We start from the raw sequence: 15,187 nt of genomic DNA on the forward strand, positions 1-15,187 counted from the left end.
TCATATTCTGTTAGTCTCCTACTAAACGTCCTTATTATGTTCCCGTTCACCACTTGGCAAGAAGTCCATATTCCCATGTAAAGTCCACAAGATCCTTTAGAATCTAGACCCAAGCAACCTTTCCAGCCTCACCTTCCTATTTTCCTATAGCAGCTTTCTCTGACCTTTCATAACTCCTTGACCCTGCATGTGCTTTGAATGCTTCTGCCCACCAAGTGTTTCTCAAGAACCAGTTCTAAAGCCACCTCCTTTGAAAACCCTTTTTGAATCCAACCAGAATTTAATAACTGCTTCCAGATTACTTATATTCTTAATACTGTTTACAGAAATCTTTCAGATCAGTCTTTCTGATTAGCTTTTTAATCTTGGATCTCTGAGGCAATCACTACATCCTCCCATATTTTACTTTACAGAAACCGTTATTTGCAAATCAAGCTGCTACTGCTTTATACAATATTTGATTTCAGCTTTTCCTCTTTATTTGAACTGAATAGAACATCTTTCTATTACATTTTGTTTTTCAAGAGATCTGTCTTCTCCAAACCGGTTCTTACTTCTCCCTAACACATTCTAAAGGAAGCTCCCCAACCATCTCTTCGGCAATGCAACTCCATCCTCTACATGGTTCTCTAGTTGTTCTTTTTTTCAGATCAAGACCAATAATGGATAGAAAATCCAGACAGAAAACCAATAAGGAAACAAAGGACTTGAACAACAATACAGACCAAATAAACCTAACAGACATATATATAACATGCCACTCTACGGCAGCAGAATACACATTCTTCCCAAGCTCATCTGGATCTTTCTCTAGGATAGATCATATGTTAAGTCACAAAACAAGTCTTAACAAATTTAAGAAGATTGATACATACCAAGTATTTTTTCTGACCACAATGCAATGAAGCTAAATAATCAATAGCAGGGACTTCCCTGATGGCACAGTGGTTAAGAATCCGCCTGCCAATGCATGGAACATGGGTTCGAGCCCTGGTCCAGGAAGATCCCACATGCCACAGAGCAACTAAGCCCGTGTACCACAACTACTGAGCCTGTGATCTAGAGCCATTGAGCCTGCATGCCTCAACTACTGAAGCCCGCACACCTAGAGCCCGTGCTCCACAACAAGAGAAGCCACTGTAATGAAAAGCCTGTGCACGCAACAAAGAGCAGCCCCCAATCACCACAGCTAGAGAAAGCCCACATGTAGCAACCAAGACCCAATGCAGCCAAAAAAAAAAAAAAAAAACAAAAAAACACAATAGCAAAAGGATAACAGGAAAATTCATAATATGTGGAAGTTAAACAACATACTCTTGAAAAACCACTGTGTCAAAGAAGAAATAAAAAAGGAAATTATAAAATGCTTTGAGATAAAGGAAAATGAAAATACAACATACCAAAACTTATGGGTGCAGCAAAAGCAGTACTAAAAGGGAAGTTCACAGAAAAAACACCTACATTAAAAAAGAAAGATGTCAAATACACAATCTTACTATATAACCTCAAAGAGCTAGAGAAAGGACAACAAATTAAGCCCAAAGTTAGCAGAAGGAAAAAAAAATAAAGATTAGAGTGTAAAATAAACAAAACAGAAAACAGAAAAAAAAAAAGAAATCAAAAGAGGTGGTTTTTTGATTAGACAAAATTAACAAACCATTATAAGCTAGACTAAGAAAAACAGATTCAAATAAATAACATTACAACTGAAGAGATATGTCAACAAATGCCACAGAAATAAAAATAATCATGGCAGACAACATGAACAATTATATGCCAATAAACTGGATAACCTACAAGAAGGGCTCAATTCCTAGAAACATACAACCTACCAAGATTAAGTTATGAAAAAAACAGAAAGTCTGAAGAAGCGTATAACTAGTATGAAGTTTGAATCAGTAATCAAAAACCTCACAACAGGGACTTCCTAGGTGGCATAGTGGTTAAGAATCTGCCTGCTAACGCAGGGGACATGGGTTTGATCCCTGGTCCAGGAAGATCCCACAGGCCACAGAGCAACTAAGCCCATGTGCCACAACTACTGAGCCTGTGCTCTAGAGTCCTGAGCCACAACTATTGAAGCCCACAAGCCTAGAGCCCATGCTTCACAACAAGAAAAACCACCGCAATGAGGAGCCTGTGCACTACAATGAAGAGTAGCCCCAACTCGCTACAACTAGAGAAAGCCCGTGTGCAGCCATGACCAATGCAGCCAATAAATTAATTAATTAAAAAAAACATAAACCTTCCAATAAAGAAAATCCTAGAACCAGATGGCTCCACTGGTGAATTCTACCAAACATTAAAAGGAGAATTAACACCAATCCTTGTCAAACTCTTCCTAAAAACTGAACAGGAAGGAAAAACTTCCAAACTCATTTTATGAAGCCAGCATTATCCTGATACCAAAGCCAGGCAAGAATACTATGAGAAAAAACTACAGGCCAATATCCCTAATGAATAAAGATGCAAATATTCTCAACAAAACACTAGAAATCAAACCAACAGCATATCACAAAGATCATACAACGTGGTCAAATGACAATCATCTCCAGGATGCAAGGATGGTTCAACATATCCATTTCAATGAATGTGATATACCACATTAATAAAATAAAGGATAAAAATCACATGATCATCTCAACAGATGCAGAAAAAACATCTGACAAAACTGAACAACATTTAATGATTAAAAACTTTCAACAAACTAGGAATAGAAGGAAAGTAACTCAACATAATAAAAGCCATCTAAGAAAAGCCCATCATGCTCAACAGCAAAAAACTGAAAGCTTCTCCTCTCAGATCAGGAACGAGGCAAGGATGCCCATACTTGCCACTTCTATTCATCATGGTTCTGAAAGTCCTAGCCAAAGCAATTAGGCAACACAAAGAAATAAAAAGGATCCAAATAAGAAGGGAAGAAGTGAAACTGTCGCTGTTTGCAGAAGACAAGATTCTATTTCTAGAAAACCCTAAAGACTTCATAAAAAAAACCTGTTAGAACTAATAAATTCAATAAAGTTGCAGGATACAAAATTAATAAAAAAATCAGTTCTATTTCTACACACTAACAATTAACTATCTGAAAAGTTAGAAGTTAGAAAAACAACCTTATTTACAATAGCACCATAAAGAATAAAATACTTAGAAATAAATTTAAGAAGGTAAAAGACTTTTATGATAACAATGATGAAAGAAATTAAAGATGAGGCAAGTGGAAAGGCACCCTGTGTTCATGGATTGGAAGACTTAACATTGTTAAAATTTCTATACTACTCAAAATGATCTACAGATTCAATGCAACCCCTACTAAAAAAAAAAAAAAGCCCAATGGCATTCTTTACAGAAACAGAAAAACACAATTCTAAAACTCATATGGAACTATGAAAGAGCATGAATAGCCAAATGAATCTTGATGAAGAAGAACAAAACTAGAGGCATCACAGTTCCTGAGGTTGAAATATATTAATTATACTGTAATAATCAAATATATTGATTATTACAATATATTATATTACAATATATTGTTGTATTTGATTACTACAAAAATCAAAACAGTATGGCACTGGCATACAGACAGACATAAACACCAACAGAAAAGAATAGAGCGCCTAGAAAAAGATCCACACATATATGGTCAACTGATGTCTGATAAGGGTGCTAAAACTACACAATGAGGAAAGGACAGTCTCTTCAATAAAGTGTTGGGAAAACTGGACATCAACATGCAAAAAAATGAAGTTGGACCCTTATCTTACACCACACACAAAAATCTATTCAAAAGAGACTGAAGACTTAAATATAACACTTGAAACTGTAAAACTAGAAAAGAATACACAAGAAAAGCTTCACGACACTGGTCTTGGCAATGACTTCTTGGATATTACACCAAAAGCACAAGCAACAAAAGCAAAAATAGTCAAGTGGGACTATAGTGAACAAAAAAGCTTCTGCACAGCAATGGAAGCAATCAACGAAGTGAAAAGGCAACCTATGGAATGTGAGAAAATATTTACAAACCATATATCTGATGATTAATTTCCAAAATATATGACACTCCTACAACTAAAAAACTAATAACCCAACAAAAAATGGGCTAAAGACTTGAACAAACATTTCTCCGAAGAAGGAATACAAATGGTCAACAGGTATATAAAAATATGCTCAATATAAAATGAAAAGCAAAAGGACAATGAGATATCACCTCACACCTGTCAAGATGTTGGTAAGAATGTGGAGCAACTGGAACCCTTGTATACTGTTTGTAGGGATGCAAAATGGTGCAACTGCTGCAGAAAAGAGCATAGAGATACCCCAAAATATTAAAAATAGAACTATCATATGATCCAGAAATCCCACATCTGGGTATTTTCCAAAAGAATTGAAAGCAAACTCTCAAAGAGATATTAGCACTCCCATGTTCACTGAAGCACTATTTACAATGGCCAAAATGTGGAAACAACCTAAATGTCCACTGATGGATGAATGGATAAAGAAAATGTACTATATACATACAATAAAATATTATTCAGCCTTAAAAAAGGAAATTCTACAACATGTGACAACATGGATGAAGGACCATTATGAGGACCATTATGCCAAGTGAAATAAACTAGTCACAGAAAGACAAATACTGTGTGATTCCACTTATAAGAGGCATCTAAAATAGACAAATTCATAGAATCAAAGAGTCGAATGATGGTTAACAGGGACTCGGGGGAGGGGGAAATAGGAAGTTACTAATAACTAGGCATAAAGTTTCAGTTAGGGTTAGTAAGTTCTAGAGATCTGCTGTACATCATACTTCTAGTCAACGATACTATATTGTACACTTAAACATTCGTTAAGTGTGTAGATCTCATGTTAATTGTTCTGTTGTTTTTTCTTTTTCCAGTTTTATTGAGATATAATTGACAAATAGCATTTTATAAGTTTACAGTATACAACTTAATGATTTGATACATATATATATTGCAAAAATTTTACCACAACAAGTTTAGTTCACATCTATCACCCCACAGTGACACATATTTTTCCTTGTGATAAGAACTTTTAAGATCTACTTTCTTAGCAACTGTTAAATGTACAATACAGTATTCTAAACTATAGATTATCTTGTACATTACATCCCCAAAGCTTATTTATCTTATAACTGGAAGTTTGTACATTTTGATTCTCTTCACTCAACTCCTCCACTCCCAACTCTGTACCTCAACCCCCACCTTTGGCAACCACAAATCTGATCTGTTCCTATGAATTTGGTTCTTTTAGATTCCACATGTAAGGGAAATCATACAGTATTTATGTTTCTCTGCTTTACTTATTTCACTTAGCATAATGCCTTCAAGGTCCATCTATGTTACTGCAAATGGAAGGATTTCCTTCTTTTTTATGGCTGAATAGTATTCCACTGTATATGCAAACCACATCTTCTTTACCCATTCATCCTTCAGTGTACACTTAGGTTGTTTATGTCTTGGCTATCATAAATAATGTTGCAATGAACATGAGGGGGCTGGTATCTCTTCAGGATAGTGATTTTGTTTCCTTCAGATATATACCCAAAAGTGGAATTGCTGGGTCATATGGTAGCTCTATTTCTAATTTTTTGAGGAACCTCTATACTGTTTTCCATAGTGATTCCCACACTCAAGACAGGGCAGGGAGAGTGACAGAGGAAGGTTTCAGGACTACCATTTACAAGGAGCCTTCTGCTAGTCCCAGACTGTGGGAAGGGCGTACTGTCACACGGGGGAGAGAAACTTGCTGTATTCTCTGAACAGTATCTTGGGTTGGAGGGGAGATGATATTTGCACTCCTTCCTGCATACTCCTTTCAGAAAACACATGACTTTATTCTGTCCCCCTCAGAACATCATCACTCACGAAGGAGGCCAGTGATCAACTAGTAATTTGGGGGGCACATCAAGCATGAGAGCCCCAGTCAGTTTTCAGAAATAGGTGGAAGGGCAGTTTTTAAAGACTTCATAAACAGGAAAATCAATCTCTAAGATCTTTCCTTGTAAAGAAATCCTTCGGGACTTTACAAAATCAGACCAGATTAAGACATTTTGGCTGTCTTCCAAAGCAACACAGACTTAACCAGAAAGATTCATTGAATAATATTTTGAATACTGCAAATCTGGCCTGTGTGATCCTGCTTCCAATAATGAAAGACATTAACTAAGAGACATTTTCCTGGAAATTAAAACCACAATAAGATATCACCTCATGCCTGTTAGAATTGCTATCATCAAAAACACAAGAGATAACAAGTATTAATGGGAATCCTTGTACACCATGCATGTTAAGTGTTCTTAACACAGCAATATTTAAAAAAGAAAAAAGACAACCAAACCCACAGATTCTGAACTGCCAATACTCCTACATCAGCTGGCTCCCTGGTACCTATCTGATGGCATTTCTCTTCCCATACACCCTATTCAGGCAAATATCCCAACAATTTTCTTATGGTTCTTTTTTATTCTAATTTTGTCCTTTTATTAAAAAAACAAGAAACACGTTTTAAGGCTAACATATAATATCCAGCCTAGAGTTGATTAGCTTTTCTTTCTGAATTGACTATTTAACAAAAACTCTATTGATGATGTAACAATAACTTCACTTTTAAAGTTTTGTTTGATTCTATCAGGTTCTTTCTGGAGTGAAATCAAAATTATGCCAAAGTAATTCATGAAGGTACTACTTATTAGAGGAGAAAGAAACATGTACCGATCCAGGAATAAAAAAGGGATGTATATAGTATTATCATTTTCCTAGGTATATAAGTTAAATAAACCAGGTATCCGCAAATCTTCTCTGTTCTTCATCTTCTATGTGCATTCAGTCTCACTGATTCTTCCTTATAATAGTATATCACAGTTTCTGCTTTCTATGCCCAATCTGTTTATCCTAATTTAGACCCATAGTGCCTGGACTTTTGTTATAGCTTCCTAACTAATGTCACTGCTTATAGCCTCCTATAATTTCTCCCAGCACACTACTACCAAACTAACTGTCTGAGGTAATACCTTGATCAAGTCACTTCCCTACTCCCAACTTTCTTTAAAAAAAACAAACCATCAGCCCAGCATTCAAGATCCTTTATAATCTAGCCTCAAATTGTCTTTCAGGATTTATCTTCCAGTATTCCTTTATATAAAATACCTACTCACCTAAATCGACTTATTCACTGCCTCTAAATGTGCTCTGTACTTTCCTCCCTACATCTTTTATACTCATACCATTCCTCTACCGAGAATGATCTTGGCCCATTTATCCATATTAGCAAATTATACTGTAGTAGAATCAGCCTATGACCAACCCACTTGTGGAGTTCTAGGTGAGATTACTTTTACAGGTTCTTCCTACTTCCACCGAATCAATAACACCCACCTGCCAAGTGGCTAAAGTCAGTCCTCCCTCTTCTATGACTTTCTAGGAGCCCTCCAGAAAGAAAGAGAAATGTCTCGAGTATAAAAGCTGACACTTGCTGTTTTGCTACCTCTCTGTTCCAGCTGCTATTTTTAATTCTAGCTGACACCATCTACCCCTGTATCTTTGGTGCTTTAATACCTACATTCACAATCCAGTATGGACTAGTGCCACCAATGTGATAGAGTACTCCTGTCCTCCATGCTCTTAATCCTTAATCACACTCATTATTTTAACATATATTTTTTGAGTACTACTGTCAGCACTAGGGACACATCAGGGAAAAAATAGTCAAAAATCCTTCCTCTCATGGAAATTATATTCTAGAGGAGGAGAGAGAGACAATAAATTAAGTACAATACACAGTGTATTAGATGGTAAGAAGTTTTAGGAAGAAAAAGCAGGAAAACGTGTGGGGCAGGGGAACAGTTGTAATTTTAGGGTGGCTAAAGAAAGCTTCACTGAGAAGTTTTAAGTAAAGAATGAAAAGACGAGGATTGCGCCAGATATACACAAGAATGTTCTAGGCAAAGGAACTACAAATACAAAGGTCCTGAGTTGGAAGTATGACTGGCAGGTTCAAGGAAAAAACAAGCAGGTCAGTTAGTGGATTTTCTTGAAGAGAAGAAAAGAAATAAATGAGATCAGACATAATAGTGGGTCAGATCATCTATTATAACAGGGGTCAGCAAATTATAGCTCAAGGATTGAATCCAACCCACTGCCTGCTTTTTAAAATAAAATTTTAATATATATGGCTGCTTTCATGCTACAACAGCAGAGCTGAACAGTTGTGAGAGAGATGGTATGAGTTAGAAAACCCAAAATATTTACACTACAGCTCTTTACAAAAAAGGTTTACTAACCTTAATGTAGAACTCATAGGCCATTTATAAAGGCTTTGACTCTGAGATGGAAACTCATTGAAGAGGAGTTGCCTGATCCAAATCACATTTTTACAGTATCACTCTAGCTGTTGGGCTGGGAATAGACTAAAGAGAGCAACATATGAAGTGCGGAGATCCAATTAGAATACTATTACAAAAATCCAGGTGAGAGATGACAGCGGCTTGGACCACAGTGGTAGTCATAGACATGGGGAAAAGTAGTTAGATTTTAGATATATTTTGAACGTAGACCAACAGAATTTACTCTTTAATAAGATTAAACTGTAAGAGAATCAGTAAGTCAAGTATAACCCCAAGACTTTTGGTATGACCATAAGAAAAACAGAGTTCTCATATACCGATGGGGAAGGATGTGGAAAGAGCAATTCTGAGAGACAAGGTAGGGAGCTTACTTTTTGTCATGTTAAATGTGAGGAGCTTATTACTAAATACCCAAAGAGAGATCTGGGGTGTAGTCAGATCTACGAGTTTGGAGTTCAGGAGAAAGTTATAGAATGGAGATAAAAATTGAGGAGTCATCAGCATATAAATGATATCTAAAGGTGTGAGACTGAATAAGCACATCAAGAAAATGAATATATATATGAGAATATATGAATATATATATTCATATATATATATATATGTATGTATGTATGGATAAATTCCAGAATTGAGCCACGGGACACTAAATGTTTACAAGTTAGGATATGAGGTGAAACTAGAAGACTAACAGATGGTAGAAAGGTAGGAAAAAAACCAAGGATGTGTGTTGACCTAGAAGCCTGGTGAAAAAGTGTTTCAAGGATGGGGAGATCAACTGTGGCAAATGTTAAGTAAGACAAGATCTGAGAAGTGACCACTGGATTTAGAAATCTGAAAGTCAATAGTGACCTTGGTAAGAGTAGTTTTGGTGGAGTGGTAGAAAGAGAAATCTGATTGGAATGGGTTCAAGAGAGAATGGGGAGAAAGTAATTGGAGACAATGAATACAGACAACTATTTTAAGAAGTTTTGCCAAAGTGAAGAATGAGCCTTGCCTAGAAACATGAGGCATACATCTGCAGTAACAGAAGGACAGGTTGAATGTTTGGGCACAATTGTAGACAAGTGGGTAGTTTGTAAAAGTTCTCTCTTGATTGCCTCTGTTTTCTCAGTAAAATAGGATGTAAGATGAGGTAAGAGTGAAGATAGGGAAGAAGGATTTGACTGTCTGAGGATAGAACAGATGAAATAGCCCTTTGGGACTTTGCAACTCAACGTGTAGATCATGGACCAGCAGCAAATGCACCACCTGGAGACTTGTTGGAAATGCAGAATCTCAGGCCCTCCCTGACCTTCTAAATCAGAATCTGCACTTTTAACAAGATCCCCTGGTGATTTGTATGCACATTAAAGTTTGTTTAAAGCACTGATGCAGGAGACCAGGAAAGAAAATGGGTTAGAGAAACACAGTATGACTACCACGCAGTATTAAGATTAGTGATCATGAATTTAAAGTGGTACTAGTAATTTTGATTTGCGTTTCTCTAATAATTGGCAATGTTGAGCATTTTTTCATGTGCCTTTTGGCCATCTTTATGTCTTCTTTGGAGAAATCTGTATTTAGATCTTCTGCCCATTTTTTGATTTGGTGGTTTGTTGTTTTTATTTTTTAATATTGAGCTGTGTGAGCTCTCTGTATATTTTGGTGATTAATCCCTTGTTAGTCACATCATTTGTAAATATTTTCTCCCATTCTGTAGAGATGTCTTTTTGTTTTGTTTATGGTTTCCTTTGCTGTGCAAAAGCTTTTACTTGGGTCCCATTTGTGGTATATATAGATTTACAATGGAATACTACTCAGCCATAAAATAAAATGAAATAATGGCATTTGCAGCAACATGGATGGACCCAGAGATTATCATACTATTAAGTGAAGTAAGCCAGAAAACAGAGTAAAATAAATATCATGTGATATCGCTTATATGTAGAATCTTACAAAAAAAATCGATACAAATGAATTTATATACAAAACAGAAATAGGCCCCACAGACTTAGAAAACAAACTTATGGTTACCAAAGGAGAAAGCAGGGGAGAGGGATAAATTAGGAGTTTGGGATTAACATATACACACTACTATACATAAAAGAGATAACCAACAAAGACCTACTATATATATAGCACAGGGAACTATACTCAATATTTTGGTTTTTTTGTTTTAATTTATTTTACTGAAGTATAGTTGATTTACAATGTTGTGTTAATTTCTGCTGTACAGCAAAGTGATTCAGTTATACATATATATATTCTTTTCCATTATGGCTGATTACAGGATATTGAACACAGTTCCCTGTGCTATACAGTAGGAGCATGCTGTTTATCCATTCTATATATAATAATTTGCATCTGCTAATCCCAAACTTCCAATCCATCCCTCCCCCACCTCGCCTTACCCTTGGCAACCACAAGTTTGTTCTCCATATCTGTCTGTTTCTGTTTCGTAGATAAGTTCACTTGTGTCATATTTTAGATTTTACATGTTATATTATGTGGTATCTGTTTTTCTCTTTCTGACTTACTTCACTTAGTATAATAATCTCTATGGCATTATTTCATTCTTTTTTATGGCTGTACACTCAACATTTTGTAATGCTAACTGAGCATTAAGAGGAATACAGATATAAGCAAGATGCAGCTCTCCCTTCCACAAGAGGCTGTTAGGATGGGGAGAGAGAATGCAAATCATTTCCAACAAAGCAAAAATGACATAACAGTAATATACAGAAAATGCAATGGAAAAAGCTACAGAATAACTAAGTCTTGCTGAGGGATAGGGGAAGACGTCAAAGACTTTGTTAATAGTGTTAGCAAACATCAAAATTAGAAATCAACTAAACTAAAATTTGACTTACATAGGTCTCTCATCTTTTCTGTATAATATTTCTCAGAAGTTAGGTGAAAAGTAAAAGAAGTTAATATAACAAAGAAGAAAACATGAGAATCATTAAAAAGATTATCATTAATTTGCAAGTAAAAACAACCAACCAACCAATCATGATTGATAACCAGCCCCAACCTAACTTTAAAATATATTAGAAGGAACATCCTCCTTCACTAATTAAAAAAGAAATAAAAACAAACCCACCCAAACTTTCAAGGTTGGAACTGGAAGAATACATTCTTCAGAAGAGAGGGGTATTTGAACTAGTCCTGAACTGGAATTTCTCTTTGCCTCCATAACACTGGCTGGGATGGGGGAGGGGAGGTGACCCTCTAACACTGGTCCAGTTATGGGCAAAAGACTTTTCCTTGATTCCTCACAGCACAGGTGAAACAAAACTGGGACATTCAAAAATACATGAGTAAAAGGCTAAAAGATGCGAAGTAGAATAAAATGAACAAAGGGAATACCGTGATTTTAGGGGATACAGATTACAAACTCCCACTTATTTATTTTCAGTTTATAATCCAACGTGTTCCTTTTTTCTCATTCTTGGTCATCATTCTTCCAGACTTCAAAAGTAAATAAATTGATCCCAATAAGTCTTAACATTCATATCACATGGAGGTGGGATAACAGAAAGCCATTCCTTAAATTACTTCTCTCTCCTTTGTAAGAGAGTGGTAAGCCCTTCTTATATCAATAATATCCAATTAAGCTTTTGTAATACCAGTGGGCCTCTAATTATCAAGAAAGAATTAAATTCAACACAATTTTTAAAAACACAAATGATATTTTAGGCAAAGGAAAATATTCGCAAAAATCAACAAGTATGAAGTATAGAAAGTATCTCATTTGAAATCACATATTTAGCATTATCTTCTGAACTAGCGGTCTATAAAATTACCATGTACATATGAAATACCTAATACTACTAAGTGGGTTTCAGATATTATCACATTGAGAAAAACTTCTAATTCTGGGAAACAGCTACTTTATAAATGAAAAAATATATAGCAGGACCTCAGAGTGATTCAGTTACAAAACTAAAGCTGAAAACTGTAGTGCTCATCTAAGGAAGGGCTCTAGCATTTCTCCAAACAAAATCTACTTTAAATAAAGTCACTGAATCCACTTGTAAATTATTTCCCTTTGGCTGTCTCATTATTCAATATGCTTTCAAGGAACATGGTGATGAAAGAAGAAAAATACCTCTTTCTAACATAACCATACTGGCAAGAACATCAACATTATCAGTATTCAAAGAATGTCTTGGCAGGTTAAACCTTCATAAAAAGAAGGAACACTATCTAATCCAAGATGTCAAAATAGCAATAGTACTTCTCATATTATGTGCAATATGATTGTTTGTTTCTAATATAGAAAAAAATTTCAAAAAAAGAAGAGACACCAATATCACCATGTTTAAATTTTAAGCTAAGGCAAAAAAATCCTTTAGAAAAGCACATAAAGAATGACAAACACAAGCATGTTTATAAGATCAGAGCAGAACTCAATGTTCAAAAAGATTTATAATAACGTGTCAATGCTATTTTGGGACGTTTAATAATATATTTTAGCATTTGAGGCAAAACAGCACTAGTAGGAAATAAAAGAGTGAAAAATAATTTATACTAAAAGAAAAAAGCTTGAAAATATAATTGAGTCCATGATTTCCTTGTGCAATGATAGTTAATACTTAATTTTACTATAAGATTTGATAATCTTATATTACTTTCATGGTTAACACTCTCCAGGATACTCTCCAGGATTTGAACTGCATCTGAAAGACTTGAGTTTGCTCAATTTAAGTTCCGATATGGTGTCCTTCAAAAATTACAAAATACAGTGTATTAAAAAATACTACTTTCCATTTTCAAAAGAAAATGCCTACACTGATGATCTTACACAGGCTGGGAAAATAATATAAACTTATCCAAAGCTTAGAAGATGTATATTTGACTTTAAATACTCATCTCCATTACATGAGGCAATAATCTTGTTTTCTCTTACTCAAAACTTTTCTCTTTGGTTGTAGTCACTTTCCTTTAATAAAATGTAGCTCTTGTATTCATGTTTTACCTTTTTCCATTTGTTTTCCCTTCCTGATCACTGTTTCTTTTACCCTTGATATTTTCTTGAGTACATTTAACTTTTAATGACTAAATGTCCTTTGGATCAAGAGGTCATAGGGTTATTTATATTAGCAGGATGAGCCTCCATCCATCAACATCCTGAGGAATCCTAGCATGATAGAGCTGGAAGGGTTCTCAAGGTATCATTTGGTTGAGCTTTATGCCAGCAGGAACAGGTGGCTGAACTATTCTTAATGTTTTTCTTTCTTTTTTATTTTTTTCAAGATGACCAAAGATTTTGATCATAAATATTCTACCATAACTTGGTTTAATATGGAATCTTCTTAATAACAAGTAAAAAGACACAGAGTGAAAAAAAACCTGGATGAAAAAGGGTTCTGACCTCAGTAGCATTATTATAAAATAGAAAACAACTCCATAGATCATTCTGAGCTTCAAGTTCCCCATACAAATAGAAATAAGGCTGTCTAACCCACAAGGTTATTGTAAGTGCTCTGAAACCTGGAAAAGAACTACACAAATGTAATGTAGTATTAAAATGGGAAGACAAAACAGTAGAGTGCGAAAAACCTATATTCTATAGGCATGTGAAGCTTTGAACCCCATCTCAATAATTTACCAGCTGTGTAACACTGAGCAAAGTATCAAACCTCTCTGAGTTCAGTTCAGAGGACAACTGCAAAACTGATATGTCTGCTTCACTTGGCTGTAGCTGTGGATTATAGGAGTTTCATGCACATAGCATAGGCCCTGGCATTGTGTACACCCTCAATAAATGTTAACTCTACTCCCCATCAGGTTTCCAAACTTCTGTGTGGTTCTACTCTCCTTACGTTAAATATTTTGAGGTGCACATGTGGAATTTTATGAAAAACAGAACAATCAGAAGATATGTAAACCTTTCTTTCCCCCAAGATTCATCAAGCAACAAGAGGAATTCCTTATCAGCCCTGCTTTGAAAAATGGAAAGAAATGAGGTAGAGTTTCTTTAAAACAAACAAAAAACTCTTCCAAAGAAGAAACAGTTTACACTAGAAGGTGGAAAATGTTATTAAATAGTGAACTCCTTAAAGGAAAAGAACAAGTCTTACTCATTTTCATATTTAGGAAGCACTCAAACATTTCTTGGATAGAAATCACCTATCTTAGAAATTAAGAAATAAAAGGTTCAATCAGATTTCATATGTAACAAAGTAAAGATGTTCTTTATACAATAAAGATAAAACTAAACAAATGTGGACAAATTTTGAAAGAAGACTCTTTACATATCTAACTGATTTAGATAAAATACACTGTCCCTTTATCATATACCAAAAAAATCCTGTAGAAAGTACAATAATGCTTACCTTGTTATGTATAAAAACAATCCTTATGTCAGGTTTAAGTATACCATAGCTTATGAGGAGATCTTGGACCTTTTTTATTTCATCTTTACATTTTTTAGCAGTTGAGTAAAATTGCTTTCTTACAGGTAGATTCTTAAACAATCGTAAAGCAGTTACTGTTGTACCTGTTGGCAGATAAGAAAGAAGAAAGAATATTTAGATGTGGAAGGAAGTTCACACATCTTCCAAGTCCACAGACAACCAGTAATTAGCCTCTTTTATCACTGAAGGCCAATCCTCTTCAAACTCTGGGAACCAAAAGAAGGCTCAACTTTGCAAGCTATTCTGATCCCCTGCTAGGCTCTCCTATTTGTAACAGGTCTGACCTGCTAAGTATGATCTCTTCTATGTGATCTAAACATGAATAATCTTATTTTCTACCATTGCAGAGAAACATGGGCTGACTAAAATGTATAGTATCTTAACAAATCTGCTGATATTCAAACTACCTGGGAATGATGCT

The 15,187-nt window shown here is 35.2% G+C and overlaps 1 protein-coding gene across 9 annotated transcripts in view; it reads right to left on the bottom strand.

Annotated features, from left to right (window-relative positions):
• Nucleotides 1-15,187, bottom strand: part of PMS1 (PMS1 homolog 1, mismatch repair system component) — a 108,805-nt gene that overhangs the window by 39,033 nt on the left and 54,585 nt on the right. For 8 of the 9 annotated variants that reach the window (XR_009055073.1, XM_057745201.1, XM_057745195.1 and 5 more), the window contains exon 5: nt 14,686-14,849. Coding sequence is in view for 8 of the 9 variants with exons in the window: in XM_057745201.1 (XP_057601184.1) it covers nt 14,686-14,849 (164 nt within the window). In the remaining variant the exon portion in view is untranslated. Of the gene's footprint in view, nt 1-8,299; nt 8,339-14,685; nt 14,850-15,187 lie in introns of those variants that run through there. The other variant, XM_057745203.1, reaches the window with a different exon arrangement.

This window comes from Hippopotamus amphibius, chromosome 8 (assembly GCF_030028045.1).
Source record: "Hippopotamus amphibius kiboko isolate mHipAmp2 chromosome 8, mHipAmp2.hap2, whole genome shotgun sequence".
Lineage (NCBI taxonomy): Eukaryota > Metazoa > Chordata > Mammalia > Artiodactyla > Hippopotamidae > Hippopotamus > Hippopotamus amphibius.